Here is a 15669-nt window from a genome sequence, read left to right as displayed (position 1 = left end):
TCCCACAGGGCTCCTGCGTCACCTCAATTCTCAAACCACTCTAGATCTTTCCCAAATTCACCGCGGGGGAAGCGGGGAAGCAAAGAGATGTCAGGCTATTTGTAAATGGCACTCAATGTTTCAACTTTTAGCATTTTTTTCCTACTAGTGTATTACTTTCAAAGTAGAATGAGATAAAAATAAGTCTCCTTAGAAAACAGGCAAGGTTTTAAGAAGGAAACTAAGCATTTACATGTTATAATTGTGGGGGAAATCCTCTTTAAAAACAAAATGCTTGCCTGAATTTCGTAACATGCCTGTAGAAAGCTTTACTAACCACTTAATCTTCAGACACACACAGAAAAAGGAAACAAAACATTAGCCTCCTGAGAATCATTTATTTTCCTTTATCAGTACTGAGAGTATTTGGGCAACAAAGCTCATTACGAGATTTCCATAATTAAGTTGTATCAAAAATACAATAAAACCGGACATTTTCAATAAATGAAGCTCCTGCTTCCTACTCCAAGCACACACACTGGAAACACAGTAATGGGCAAATTTAGGAAAATAAAAATCTGCTTAGATGAAACACAGCCTGAAAAAATCACTCGAAAGTGAAAACAAGCAGCTAATAAAGGCGACAGCACAATGCTCGGAAAGCTTTCTAATATCATGAGTATTATATGGTTCTCAAGAATATCAGTCATCAGCACAAACTGTGAAAACAAATTATTTATGGTTCAAGAAAAGGTAAAATAGTCTCAGAAGATTTCCCATGAATAAAAGATGAAATATTGGAACTCTATAGAACAAATGTTTGCAAAATCGTTTCCTTATAAGTCAAGACCAGTTCTGCATTTTAAATTAAGAGGTCAAAAAAATTCCTAGGTTTCTAAATAAAGTATTTTCATTGAGCATCAATTAGAAGGAAAAAAAAATTATTTTTCATTAAAAAGGAGGAGCCCCGCTTCAAGCAATAACAGCTTTGGTTTGGCCAAGCATGAATATATGTCTCGCTCGCCAAGAACCTAGTGGTCATTCTGAATTCTTTAAAATACTGGCCTTGTACTTCAGTACAGATTTGTCTTTATTTTTTTTTAACTTTGCTTTGCATGCATATGAATTCATGGAATATTACAGAAGAAAGCCTATTTTAAGCCCACTTTATCTGTCCAAATTTCAAGGGGATCGTGGTTTTCTGAGTAGCAGTAATGCTAGGGGTGTGAGTATATACCGCTGTTTGTCAGCTAAGAAAGCCAGGTTTAAAATCTGAGTTTGCAGAGTTCCCACTGTGGCTCAGAGAGTTACAAACCCAACTCGTATCCATGAAGATGCAGGTTCGATCCCTGGCCTTGCTCAGTGGGTTAAGGATCCAGTGTTGCCTCAAGCCTCGACATAGTTTGCAGATGCACTCCCATACAGTGTTGCTGTGGCTGTGGAGTAGGCAGGCAGCTGCAGCTCCAATTCAACCCCTAGCCTGGAAACTTCCATATGCTGCAGGCGTAGCTTTAAAAACAAAAACAAACAAAAAAACACAAATAAATAAATATATAAAAATAACATTTGAGGTTGCAGCCTCTTCTCTGGAGCTGTGCGAGGACCAGCACCAGCTGGTTTATCTCTCCGTTTAAGAAGAGCCTATTAGGGAATGCCTGGGCTGGACCACACAGAAACGTGGGGTTGTTTCTGCTCCTGTGAAAAGGAAGATGAATCTTCAGCCCATCGCACCAATACTGTTTTGTTCTGTACCTGCGCAAGCTTCCATGATCTTCTTCAGAGGCCCGCAAGTGTACATCAGTCCGACAAGAATCCCCGCCAGATGCCCGGCGAAGGAGGTCCTGGGAGAGAAGAGAGCCTTTGTGAGTGTTTGCTCTGCTGCTGACTAGACACAGTTCTCTCTTTAGCCCCTCGCACATCAACCAGTCATGGTCTGCAGCCTTTGTTCCACATCACGTCTCACATGCTGAGCAGCATCCCACTCAGTCCCAAGAGCAACACTTCCTACCTTAAAGGGAAAAAAAGTACAATGAATAACCACCATGGCACGTGTAAAATGCAATAGCCCTTCTGCACCAGGAGGAGTGGCTGGCCCCTTCGGAGCAGCAGAAGCATTTTGTCAGGACAACCTGTTAGATTTCTTCCAGTTTCTTCTCTGTAGCTTTTATCACAAAACATAAAGGAAATCTGTTTTCTCTGAATTAAATCTTGAATTAGCCAGCCACTGGGAGGGACGGGGGCTTTCTGTGTTCACCACAGAGCAGACTGCTATGTTTTGACACACCAGTGAGTTGTGAGGCAGAGAGAGCGCAAGGGAAGCTCAGCAGAAGAGTCTGAGATGTCCATCCCACCCCCCAAATATGCATCCTGCAGTTGCTCAGCCAAAAAAAAACCCCAAAAATGTAAACTTCAAGCTTGACAGAAGAAATAGAGCATTAAATTGGTTCTACTCTTCCTAAAATAGCATCTACAATTGGCAATCCCTTCTAAATATAAACACAAGGCAAGCCTAGCTATGTATATGTTAAAAGAGTAAAAGAATAAATGAAAGAAAATCATCCAGCAGGGCTCTCTGCCCCCCAGTTCTCGCCCTCAAAGTGCAATCAGTTATTCTCAAAGTCATTGCCAGCCTGAGGGACTCACTGACGCCTCTGCTTACAGATGCTCTGGCTTGTGCTCAAGGCTTCCCAGCACCTGGCCTTGCCTACCCCCCATCCCCAAGCCTCACTTCCCACTTACACCCATCCCCTGCCCCCCAGAGCTCCTAGGTAACCACAAGGCTAGGCTGAATAGCCCCTCATCATAAAAACATCCTGCCCCAGGAGTTCCTGCTGTGGCACAGTGGGTTAGGAATCCAACCACCGTGGCTTAGGTAGGTCACTGTGGAGGCGTGGGTCTGATCCGCCTGGAGCAGTGGGTTAAAGGATCTGGGGTTGCTGCAGCTGCAGCTGCAGCTCAAATTCAGTCCCTGGCCTGGGAACTTCCATATGCTGCAGGACAGTCTTAATTAAAAAAAAAAAAAAGCCCCAGTTGAAGAGTTACTCTTTCCTTTCCCTGCCTTTCCTCAGAGCCGTGGCTTCTGCCTTTATTAGACCAAGTGTCCAGCCTGCCAGAGAGCAGAGTCTTCATGTGTTTGCCTGTCTGTCTCTCTTACAAACTCCCTGAGGGCAGCGAGAGTGTCCTTTTCATCTGTTATGCTAAAGGAAGGAAGGAGGGAGGGAGGGAGGGAGAGCGGGAGGAGGGTAGATAAAGTGTATGAATACATGTCCACAGCTTGGGAAAGTGACCCTTCACTCCAGAAGTCACCAAGGAGCGGGATGTGAACTCTGAGAGCACAGTGGCTTTTATAGTTTTCACACATGTATCTCACACACCTAGGTCTGTGCCCGGCAACAACAGACACTCAAACGTGTTGAATGCATGATTCCAAAGCCCCAGGATGGTTTCCTCAAGGCACCAGGAGGTGCGTTAAGACCACTGCCTCTTCAGCCTCAGAGCATCAGTGCCCCACAGCAGTGACTGAGCTGCGGCAATGACGCTATCACCCACACAGAGACCGAGAATCAAATCCAACACACTTCACCAACCACTGCTGCAAAGGACAGGGGACAGAGGCCCTTAACACACAAGCCAGGGAGTCAAGAGTGACTGTCGTTGTCTCAGAGCCAGGGAAAGACTTGCTGGCTCTTAGGAAAGGAGCAGGCAAGGGACCACTTCAGAGAAAAAGACAAAAGGAAGCCTTCTGTAGACAGGATGGCACTGCTTGTTCCCAGCAGCCAAACTGATCACAATATTGCCCAAACAAGGACATGCATCTACACACACTGCAAGTCACAGCATGAGCACATGCACTTGAGCACACGCCCACACACACAGGAAATCATTCCTTCAGGACAACGATTATTTTCATCAAATATATCTACCTCATAGGATGGTAACCGGATAATAAAAAAACAGGAATCAGGGAGTTCCCGTCGTGGCGCAGTGGTTAACGAATCCGACTAGGAACTATAAGTTGCGGGTTCGATCCCTGCCCTTGCTCAGTGGGTTGACAATCCGGCGTTGCCGTGAGCTGTGGTGTAGGTTGCAGACACGGCTCGGATCCCGCGTTGCTGTGGCTCTGGCATAGGCCCGGTGGCTACAGCTCTGATTCGACCCCTAGCCTGGGAACCTCCATATGCCGCGGGAGCGGCCCAAGAAATGGCAAAAAGACAAAAAAATAAAAATAAAAAATAATAATAATAATAAAAAGACAGGAATCAGACACTCAGGTTCCCATTTTCAAATAAGAATAGTATGAACTGTGCTTTCCTTTAGCTTTTCCAAAAAAAAAAAAAAAAAAAAAAACCAAAATTGTCCTTCTTTTATTCTATTTTTAGGCTACATAAACTCTCCAACTAGTTCTACGAATGGCAAAGAAAGTGGTGGTTTGAGGGAAACAAAGAAGAGGCCAGAACCAATATTTTAAAAATAGTAACCTCAATTTAACTGAAAAGAATAAAATAACATCAATATTTTTGAAACTCTTTAAGCCAATCTTTATGGTGAATCATACACGTTTAAAATTACATGGGAGAAAAACTTCAACTTAAAATCCCAACCCATTAAACAATCAACCTTGAATCTCATTCATTTACAAGTTAGAATAGAATATAGCTAAATGAATTTATTTCTCCCAATGGGTTTGTAGATGTTCGAGCTATAATCTAATCACAAATAACCAGGGAAGGGAGGCTGCAGACCAGAGATCATGCTGCATTATCTGTCAACATTCAGCATTTTCCGCAAAAGTCCCACCTTGAACCTCTCACTGTCCTTATCATCTAAGCTCCGTAAAAATGTTCTTCTTTTAAAAGTAAGGAGAGATTATGATCTTATGCAATCAAAACTAGAATCTCTCAACATTACACACAAAACAGGGAAGATTCCATCAATGAAAACGGACAGAGGTGCTCATTTTAAGAAATATTGCTCCAGGCTGTATTATAGCGAACTATTTGACAAACCACTTTCTCTCCCTTGTCCTCCCATGTCTTGAGAGAGAGAATAGACCTGCAGAAGGGAAATGAAATTGGAAGTGGGAACTAACTTCTCCACAGCAGGATGGGGCACCACCCTGCCATCCGAGGATTAGGGCACTTATCCTACCCCTGGGGCCGCTGTGTCACAACAAGGAGGCCCTGGGCTTCGGGTGCTCTGATCAGCGGCTGGGATCTACCTTCACATGTAACAGCTTTAGAAACAGACTGTGTGATTATGATCATTACCATACAGGCCAGACAGATGTTTTGACATCTGCAGTCCGTCCAAGGATGCCCGGGGCTCCACGACAGCCTTCCTAGAGGGCTCTCTCCTCGGGTCTTAGTTATGTTCAGACGGACACCCTACCGGGCCGCCGGGAAAACCCTGCTCTTAGAAACAGCTTCTTCTGGACCTAAATGGGTCTGAGGCTGGGACGGAGGATTTGGTGATGAGATGACCTCTATCCTAGTTGAAAGTCACTGCTCAGGGACAGGACCACCATGCTCTACTCTTCAGCCTGACACCAGCACTCAAGAAACAACTCCTGGAGTTCCCGTCGTGGCGCAGTGGTTAACGAATCCGACTAGGAACCATGAGGTTGCGGGTTCGGCCCCTGCCCTTGCTCAGTGGGTTAACGATCCGGCGTTGCCATGAGCTGTGGTGTAGGTTGCAGACGCGGCTTGGATCCCGAGTTGCTGTGGCTCTGGCATAGGCAGGTGGCTGCAGTTCCGATTCAACCCCTAGCCTGGGAACCTCCATATGCCGCGGGAGCGGCCCAAGAAATAGCAATAACAACAACAACAACAACAACAACAACAAAGACAAAAAAAAAAAAAAAAGAAACAACTCCTGACCCAGTGGAGCAGTGGAACTGAAATTACACATAAGCTGCGCGTATCTAACACATGTCACAACTGTGTTCTAAAAACCTAAGTCACACCCGGTCACCAGTTAATAGCTGTTTTAGTGCTGAAGTTCAGTCCGACAGATAACGACTGAACACAACACCCCCTCCGTATTCTCCCCCCTCCATGCTTGGACAATGTATTACACACAACACGTGCTCAGTTAACAAAACAACAGCACTAAGCCTATTATTATGCCCTAAAATCGGTTACTTGGAAGCTTTATTTTTTCTGAGAGCTCAATGTGACTCTCTTTAGAAAATCCTAACAGCTATAATCAAACATTGACTATGATGGTAAGATATGGTCACGAGAGCCAATGCACGGCTGCTGCGTGTAGGTGTGTGGCCACACAGGGATCGTGCACAGTACAGACTATAGTGAAAAGGCAAAAAAATCTGTCCAGGTTCTCAGTAGTTCCGCAAAGTAACCAACAGATTCAATATTCGAATTCAGATCCCCCACCCTAATGCAACATCAGAGCAAGTTAAGTACTGGTGTGATTTCCTTTAAATAGGGAATAACACCGTAATTCAAGGGTTCTTAAACTGGTCCAGGCTCTAAACCCTTTAAAAGTCTGATAAAAGCTATGAATCCTGTCTGCAGAAAAGTTACACATGCACAAAATATGTCATTTATAATTTTGAGAAGTTCAGAGGTGGCCTGAACCCTATCCATGGGGCCTCTCATTAAGAACCCTTGCCTGGGAGTTCCCATCATGGCACAGCAGAAATGAATCCAACTAGGAACCACGAGGTTGTGGGTTCAATCCCTGGCCTTGCTCAGTGGGTTCAGGATCCGGCATTGCCGCCGTGAGCTATGGTGTAGGTCGCAGACACAGCTCAGATCTGGCCTTGCTGTGGCTGTGGCTGTGGCTGTAGCTCCGATTAGACCCCTAGCCTGGGAACCTCCACATGCCATGAGTGCGGCCCTAAAAAAGGACAAATGACAGGGAAAAAAAAAAAAAAAAAAAAGGACCCTTGCCTGAAAACAATTCAACACAAACAGAAGAATTTCAAACATCACCACCAAGTCTCAGCAGATATACACTCAACTGGAAAAATGCTTTGTTTTCCTACGATGCAAATCCTCATACAGAGGCAGCCGTTTACTCAGATGACTTAGGTTTATGAACATGTCCAATTGCTTCACTGCGCCATTGCTCTGTAATGGTGGAACCCACATCTGGGTTCAATTTCCTTTTCTGAAATCCAACTTTTAGTCATTCTTTCGGTTAAAGGCTGAGAGTAAACAATTCTGAGGGTCTTTGTATGTTCAAGAAGGTCCTTATTTCTGCGTCCTGTTCTGAGGATAGGTGTGGGATCTACTACTGCTGTTAAGAAACGTACTGTCAATCAGACAGTCATTCTTCTACAGGCAACCTGCCTCTTCCGTCAGCCTTTAAGGTTCTGTCTTTACTTTGGACTTACTCTTCTCACAGAACAACCATTCCGGTGGCAGATTTAATCTATCCCCCTTGAGACGTGCTGTGTTTTTTCAATCTGAGGTCTCAGGTCTTTCCATAATTCTGAAAACACTTCAGCCATTGTTTTTGTCCTATGGACCTCTGCATATGCAGCATTTACGTATTTCCTGGCACAGCGTGAGAGCTCAATATGTACTTATTAAAAAAAAAAAAAAAACTTCAAAAAAAAAAAAAAAGAAAGAAAAGCAAATAGCAAATCAATGTTGCTCCATACTGCTTATATGAGATAGATAGTGATAGTGGAAAGATAATTTTGGAGCAAAACTAAGATATTACTGTGGGTTACATGTCAATTCTATCTCAATAAAGCTGAAAAAAGATATTATTGCGGATCTTAGTGATGCAAACTACATGCAGATATTATTAACACCAACACACAGTAGTTTTTCCTACGATGCATTAACTAATCCTCACTCCTTTGTAAAAGGCTCTTTGTAAGACTGAGCTAAGTAATTATGCAAATTTCCCTACTGTCATATACCTCTGCTAAAGAATCAAAAATTAAAATTATGATTGAAAGCTGGGACAAGCTATAAAGGTCCTCCGTTAAATGGGAAATTCTTTCCACAGCTGAAGAGGCTACCCTCTCAGGCATAACTCAGAAAGCAGAAAACGAATTACTCTAAGACGTACTCTCCCACTGCCCGCAGAGCCAATGGCCGCATTAAGGGCATAACTTGATGGAGACACAGAGTTGGACAAGGTAAGACTGTAAGGAAAGGTAGAAGGCAGTCAGCTCCAAGTAGCTTATTGTCCTGTACACTGCGAACTTCCTCCTGTAAAAGCAGTTACTACCAGGCAGGGGCTGAGCTCATCAGAAGCTCTGGGGTTTGGGGATCTTAATAAATGGTCCCGGATTGGCATTCTATTAACAAGAGGCAGCAAGAATTTTTTAAGTTTTGAACACTAATGCCACTAGGAAAAATCCTGACAGGATTGCTTCATCTCAAGATAAACTGTTCATAAACCATCTGTTTCCTATCTGTGATGCTTTCTTCAACCACTATACCAGCCTGTGTCTTGGGCAATGGCAGTCTGGGAGAGACCTGATCTATAAGTTCTCTCTCTCTGCTTCTCTCACCATACCTCCCTCATGCCCCCTCTGGCCACCTTTGGCCTCCGAGTAAAAATAAAAACTAGCCACCTTCCACTAGTGTATCCCCCTAAAGATAATGCAACTTTGTTGGTTTAATAAACATGGCTCCAACATGGGGCTGTGGGCTGACCACAGATATTTACTTGAGTTGCAGACAGACATGACCTGGACAAAAGCAAGTGTTGCAAAGGTAGGAGGAGCATCTTGTACAAAGAGCTTCCAAGGTAACAGACAATGACTAGCAATCCCCCGGCTGTCCACTCCAGGCCTTGGAGCCTGGCAGCAAGAGAATTCCATGAGCTGGTTCAAGGAAGTAGTATTCATTCATCCATTCACTCGTTAATTTAATATGTATTGACTGACTACTACCTAAATAAGACAAACACAGTCGCTGTCTCACACAGCTTACAGTTAGTAAGAAACAGACACATACACACGCACAAATTTCAAACTGTGGTAAATGTAGGAAAGTGAGTCTACTTTCCCTGCAGTGGCCTGGGGTGGCTCCTTCAGGGGCACATAAAGTGACATTTATAGGATTTGGAGCTAGCCTGCCCCATGGCGAGGCTGGGAGCTTCTGGAAGGGAAAAGTACACACAGAGCAGCTGTGAGGCAGGAAGAACTTGGTGTTTTAAAAACACTGAGATGGCTAGTAGGTGGCTGAGCACAGTGAGCTAGTGTAAGGGCATGGGGTACAGCATGAGATGAAGTCATAAAGACAGGTAAACGCCAGATCCCATAGGCCTCTGTGCCGTGGGGAGGAATTTGGGTTGTCATCTAAGCATACTGGCAGGCCGCTGGAGAACTCCAAACAGGAGAACTCCTAAGAGGATCTACTCCACCTGCTGAGAGAACGGACTTTCGTGAGGCAAGAATTGGCCCAGGGAAGCAGGCCTGTGTGAGGAGGCTCAGGGGAAACTGATGGCAGCCTGGAAGAGGGTGGTGGCAGTCAGGGCAGAGAGAAGTGAATGGTTTGGGGCCTATCTATGTTGGTGGCAGAGATAAAAAGCCTTGTGGACGGATTGAGTGTGGGGTGGGAGGGTGAGGGAAAGGGAGAAATGTGGGCTTCTGGTTTCCGCCACGAGATGGAAGGTGGCAGCATTTACTGAGATGGAAGAGATGGGAGGAAAAGGGCGGGGTGGGGGGAGAATTCAAGAGGTCAGTTGTGGGTGTTTACCCTGAGATGCCTGCAAGACAATTCAATGGAGAGATCTAAGACAGTGTTCAGTAGGTTGCTGGATACTGGGTTGGAAATTGAGAAGAAGAATGATTCAAAACTATTGCTCACGTGTTTTCTTTTACTTGACTCCGAGAATATCTGTCTACGATACGACTATGATAGTACATCTTTATGTATAGAACATAGAACACATTATACAGACAGATATACATATCTAAAAACAAGGTTTGAAGGAAATTACATAAAAACAGCAACGGATAATACGGCAAAAATAACATCTCCCTTACTTTGTCCCAAATGTCTTCAAATAGTATTTTAGTAGTTTCACATTTTTTAAAAAAAATACAAAGCCAACAGAAACTGAGCAAGGCTCTCATTTAAAAAAACAGTATTTCTCTCATGTATGTGGAGGGTAAGTCGAAATAATTTTGTTGCTGTTGCGATACATTGTTAAGAAAGCTGACTTCCACTCGGCACATGCTAGTGTGTTTAAACTGCATGGTAGATGAGAAGCAGGATCACTAGCTTTGTAGCATTACTAAGTTTCTCTAGAAACCGTGGTGGTATGCAAATCTCCTTCAGAACAAAATGAGAAGTTGTCCCAAATTGAATGACAACAAGATGTAAGCAAAATTACACACAAAATAAATAAACCGCATCACCTGATTGGAGCACTGGTGTTAGAGAGCCAGTGTAATTCTGTGAGGTGTGTGTTCTTTTCCTCCGAGACACAACCTGGAGTTCCCTTTCTCGTATCTTCCATATCACAGGTTTTTTGGAGGTGTTGTTTTTGTTTTTGTTTTGTTTTTTGGCCATACCCACAGCATGCAGAAGTTCTCTGGCCAGGGATGGAACCTGTGCCATGGCAGTAAGCAGAGTCACAGCAGTGAAAATTCCAGGCCCTTAACCCACTGAGCCACCAGGGAACTCTGTCCATATCACTGCTGAGTAGATTCCATTTGCCCAAAATCTCTCCATCTGCTCTGTACCACACCCATACCACCCCAGCCTCTGGGAAAATGGTTACGAGCACAGGAAATGGAGTTTGGCAGCCCGGAACTGAAACCTGGGTCTGACCTTCAGAATCAGCATGACCTTCACCCACTCCCCTCACTGCCATTGCCGCAGGCTCAGACCTCTCCCTGGCTCAGTCAACCTTGCCTTGTCTCAGCCCATCTTTGCCAACATGACAAGCACGTCTCTCTAACAAGCCAGCCTGATCCTAATCCATAAACCCTCTGGTAGCTCCCCTGTGTTTCTAGAATAAAACAGAAGCAAGGCTTGTTATACTCATCAGGCACCTCTGCCTGCCTCTTTAAGCCTTGTCTCTACTACCAGGCCCCAGTCTTGCCCACACCAAGCCTGAGCCATTTGCAAAAGTCACGCTTCTACCCTTCACAGCTCTGTATGCACTATTCCTGTCGCTCTGCACATCACCCGGCTAAGCCCTGGCACAATAGCCTTCCCAATCACACCTGGCTGGGGCTGTCCCTAGAGACAAGGCAGGGGCTGCTTCCTGGCCCCTGCAGTACCCTCTGAGTTCCTCTAACAATTAGGATCTCCCTGGTCCACTGATTTGTCTGCCACTGGCTGCTGCTTAATCTAGTGACTACCAACCCTATCATATACTCAACGCCCCCTAAACCCAAATATTCTTCAATGCTCCCCCTATTTTCTTGTAATGTTTATAAATAATACATCTACACACATACTTTTAAAAACACAGACACACAACACACACACAATCTCAACTCAACACAAATGCCCTAGGCGTAAAAATAAGAAATTGAAATTCACATGATAAAATACTATGAATTATAAATGCCCAGGCCCAACACCACCATGGGACATCAACGTCATCCTTTGCCTGCCTCTAAGTCTGGAATCTGCATAAGGCGAGATGACCAAGGGCAGGTGGGTCGAGATGGGCTTTCTGTGACTTAAACACGGCATGCAGGGCTCCATCGGTGACACGATTTTATGTGAGGGTTAACACACTTTTGACTCCAAATAAGGCAGAGTACGATTTTTCCCTTAAGTTACATTTACAATTCAATTTACAATTTTCCTGGAAAAGTCACCGTATATGAAATCCATGCCAGAGAAGAAGAAAATCTTCGTGTTTATTTATATGAAAAACACAATGAGGTTTTAGACTCGGATAATCATAAACAGCTTTTTCACCAACATAAATGTCCTTCCAACAGGCTGGGGGTGGGGGTGTGCAGGACACTCTCGTGGAAGAGGACGGTCCTGCACGCTGCAGGGTAGCCAGGACCTCTGCTGTTCGCACACCAAGGGCCAGTAGCATACCCCCCCCACCACCACTAATTATTATGATAACTAAAAACAATCCTGTAAATTTCCAAAATCCTTTCCTGGGGACCAAGCCACCTATCCCACTGGAAAACCACTGGCTGGGCACACAGCAAATGCTTATTAAATGTTTGTTAATTTGATGACCTTTAATCATTCGGCTTCAAAATACTTCTTTTCAAAGTGCTTCTCATGTGACTACACCATGCATACATTCCAAGGATTCCAAGTAAATCTACAACATATTGAACTGATACGCAAGAAGACTTCCCAGCACAACTGAAATGCACGTGGGGAGTGAGACTGTTTGAAAAAGGCCGTGATCACTTCCACATTGCGCTGCGGTAGAAGAGATGCAACTTGGCACGTGAGAAATGCTCTGCCATCTGCTATTACTATAGGCAAAAATATTTCTGGATACCACATGAATGATTATGTGCATATCACCTCCAGAAAGTAAATGTAAAATGAAAGAGAAGTTGGATTGTTTACAGCCTGGCTTTAACATGTGCTACTGTTATGAAGCAAACAGAGGTTTTCTGTGAGCTCAGCCTCTTGAAGGTGTTTGCAGAAGCAGTGTCCTAACCGGGAATCCCACGGCCCCAGGGTAGCCGGACTCCTTGAGGTTGCAGGAAGACACTGGCTTGGGTGCCCTCAATTAATGGGAATTCATCCTGGGGTACATAAGGAAGAGAGGATGGCAAGGAATAGTCTCAACTGTGAACTTGGAAGTGACTTCTCCGTTGAATTTGTACACACACACCAGAACACAAACAGATGGGTGGCCCTTGCCAGGTGGGAGTCTTAATCCACTCATTTTCAATCCTGGCTACACATCAGAATCTCCTAAAGAGATTTCCAAGGTCATAGCTCCTCGGACTCCATGCTCAGAAATTCTACAGAATTGCTCTGGAGTGGTACCCTGACATTGCTGTGTGTGTTTGGTTATTTTTTGATGATATTGTTTTTAATTCCCCAGGTGGTTAATGTGTTGAGCTTGAGGACCACTGATCTTAAGCCAAAATTCAAACTCTAATGATGAGATTTCAGCTGGCACAGTAGGCCAATAAGAAAAACATTCTGAGTGTAGGCAAGACTCTTGACTCTACAAAGTACCCCATAGAAGTGACATCTGTTTCCCTTCTCATAAATGGGTCTTAATATATGCCAAAATGCTGCAAGAGAGCAAGTATAGCTTTGAAAATACATGCAAGGAGACATACGAACTTACTTCAGAAGATTTACAAGTTCTTTGGACTTACAAAAACATGATAATTTAGCGAATGTACCCACATATTCAAGGGAGTCATATACACACATAGTCAAAGATGAAGACAGTCAGGACCTAAGGTAATCCCTGAATCCCTAAATCCAACAGAAAGACTGGGAAACAAAACTTGGATCATGAAGCGAGCCTATAATTTCAGGAAAGGTAAATTCTACTTGTGATTAAATCTGGTCTGAATCAAAACTCTAACTATGAATGCCTCACCTACTCAGAGAGCTGGACATGCCATGTACATCATACACTGCTCCTGTGGCAGCTTTACTGGTATGCCTGTAAGGCACAGTTCATGCTAAACAAGAGCTCAGAATCACCAGCTGTAAAGTTCTGACAGCTGCCCGTTAGAGTACAAGTTGTTTATGCAAGACGACATGCTAGGCTGAACATCCATGGACAAAGCAACTCCAGAGAAGCCAGGAGACCCATGCGGACCTACCTCAGGAGCACTGCCCCAGCTAAAGATACACAATCCCACCTCAGATGGAGGCCCGAGCAGGGCAGATGTTCCCTCATCTCCCTTCCTGGCAGCTGGAGCACAGACACGGGACCTATGTTTGGCCAGTGAGACACACCTCATGTCTAATTATGGGAATCTAGTGATGAGCATTCAATGAAGCAGTGGCCATGGCAACAAGTGTCCATCCAGTTCTCATAGGTTTTTCCAGCCCAATGCTTCAGTCTTCTCAACACTTCTAGAAGCGACTTCATATCCTTCCAAGAGGCCCTTCTGTGGTTAAATATGCAAGAGTTAATTTCTGTTTTCAAGCAAGAATTCCGTCTGGTTCATATATAGATGCCGAAGAGATAAGGGGTTCTGTTTTCTCTAGAACTGCTAGTCTTAGGATGATGTAAGACAGGAGCTGGGGGTCGACTCTGTCACCACGTGGAGAGAGGTTTCCTGAGAATGAAGCTGTGCTGGGCAGACTCTGTGATGCCTGGTTCCTGGAATTCACACCCTTCATAAATCCTCTCTCCCTGAGCATGGATGGGACTGTGACTTGCTTCTAACCAACAGCGTAGAACACGCCACTTCCACAATTATGTCACCTAAGATTGTGATCTTCACCTTGCTAACAGGTTCTTCTTTGCTGGCTTTGATGAAAGAAGCTGCCCTATCGTGAGGCGCCCCATGGAGAGATTCAAATGGGAAGGAACTAAGGATGGCCTCCGGCTGATAGATGATAGCAAGGCTCTCAGTCCAACAACCCACAAGGAACTGAGTTCTTCCAGAAACCACATAAGCTTGGAAGCTGATCCCTCTCCAGTCAAGCCTTCAGATGAGACCTCAGCATTGACTGACACCTTTGCGGCAGTCTTCTGAGAAAGGCTGAAGCAAAAGATGTGGATAGGCCATGCCCACCCAGCCTCCTGATCCACAAACACCGTGAGATAATAAATATATTTTAAGCCAATACATAAAATGCAGCTTATTATATGGCAATCGAAAATGAATCCAGAAACCAACACAGGGAAAACAAATAGAGCCAGGAGATAAAGATAAAATCCTGGTGACATTGCTTGAGCCAAATCCTGGAACATCTCAAGTCTCTGGAACCCTGAAACGCACTACTGGAGATTTTAATTATGTAAGCTGAGAGAGGTCCCTTCCTTTGTTCAAGTTAGTCTGAGCCAGGTTTCCTTAAATTGCAACTAAAAAAATCTTGTTTAAGGTGTCCAAAGATGACAGAGGCAACGTAAAACTAATAGATCTCAAAATCTCAAAGAGAATCCTACTCCACACTATTTCAGTTCTCATGCTGGCTGAGACTCCAGGTGGAATGGGGAACTTGAATATTCTAATAAGTGTCCAAAAGAATGTCACCACACTAAAGAAATGTTAACCCAGATGTTCAAGTCACTGAAAGAATTCCCAGAACCTATACCCTATTAGATACAGCTCCATTTGTCGTGTGTGGGGAAAAATAAAAACAATGTTGCAAGAATGAGGAGAGAAAAGACATATAAAGTGTTTCATAGAGTGCCTAACAATACATTGTAGATATTAAACGAAATGTGAGGCAAAATCCATCCTCTTACTCTTTTAAAAATTGAGAAGTATCATTATTATTTGCCTTTTTAGGGCCACACCCACAGCATATGGAAGTTTCCAGGCGAGGGGTTGAATCAGAGCTGAAGCTGCTGGCCTACACCACAGCCAAAGCAATGCCAGATCTGAGCCACATCTGCAACCTACACCGCAGCTCATGGCAACTCCAGATCCTTAACCCACTGAACGAGGGCAGGGATCGAACCCGCATCCATGTCATGGATACCAGTTGGGTTCGTTACCACTGAGCCACAATGGGAACTTCAAGAAGCATTCTTTTTAAGTATTCATTACAGTCTCTATTCAAGAGTTCTTTGAAATCCATAGATAATGCATCCAGGAAGCTGTTCGTA

General features: G+C 44.3%; 1 protein-coding gene across 9 annotated transcripts in view; it reads right to left on the bottom strand.

The window, feature by feature from the left end:
- RHBDD1 (rhomboid domain containing 1) overlaps window positions 1–15669 on the bottom strand; it is a 181068-nt gene that overhangs the window by 116279 nt on the left and 49120 nt on the right. For all 9 annotated transcript variants that reach the window (XR_014830547.1, XR_014830545.1, XR_014830546.1 and 6 more), the window contains exon 4: window positions 1732–1820. Coding sequence is in view for 4 of the 9 variants with exons in the window: in XM_085001323.1 (XP_084857449.1) it covers window positions 1732–1820 (89 nt within the window). In the remaining 5 variants the exon portion in view is untranslated. The remainder of the gene's footprint in view (window positions 1–1731; window positions 1821–15669) is intronic.

This window comes from Sus scrofa, chromosome 15, assembly GCF_054392235.1.
Source record: "Sus scrofa isolate SSC_HxYL_T2T_F1_AM1 chromosome 15, Sscrofa_HxYL_maternal_Yorkshire_Landrace_v2.0, whole genome shotgun sequence".
Classification (NCBI taxonomy): Eukaryota; Metazoa; Chordata; class Mammalia; order Artiodactyla; family Suidae; genus Sus; species Sus scrofa.
Note: the sequence above shows the minus strand (reverse complement) of the source record. Positions and strands in the feature narration are given on the sequence as shown.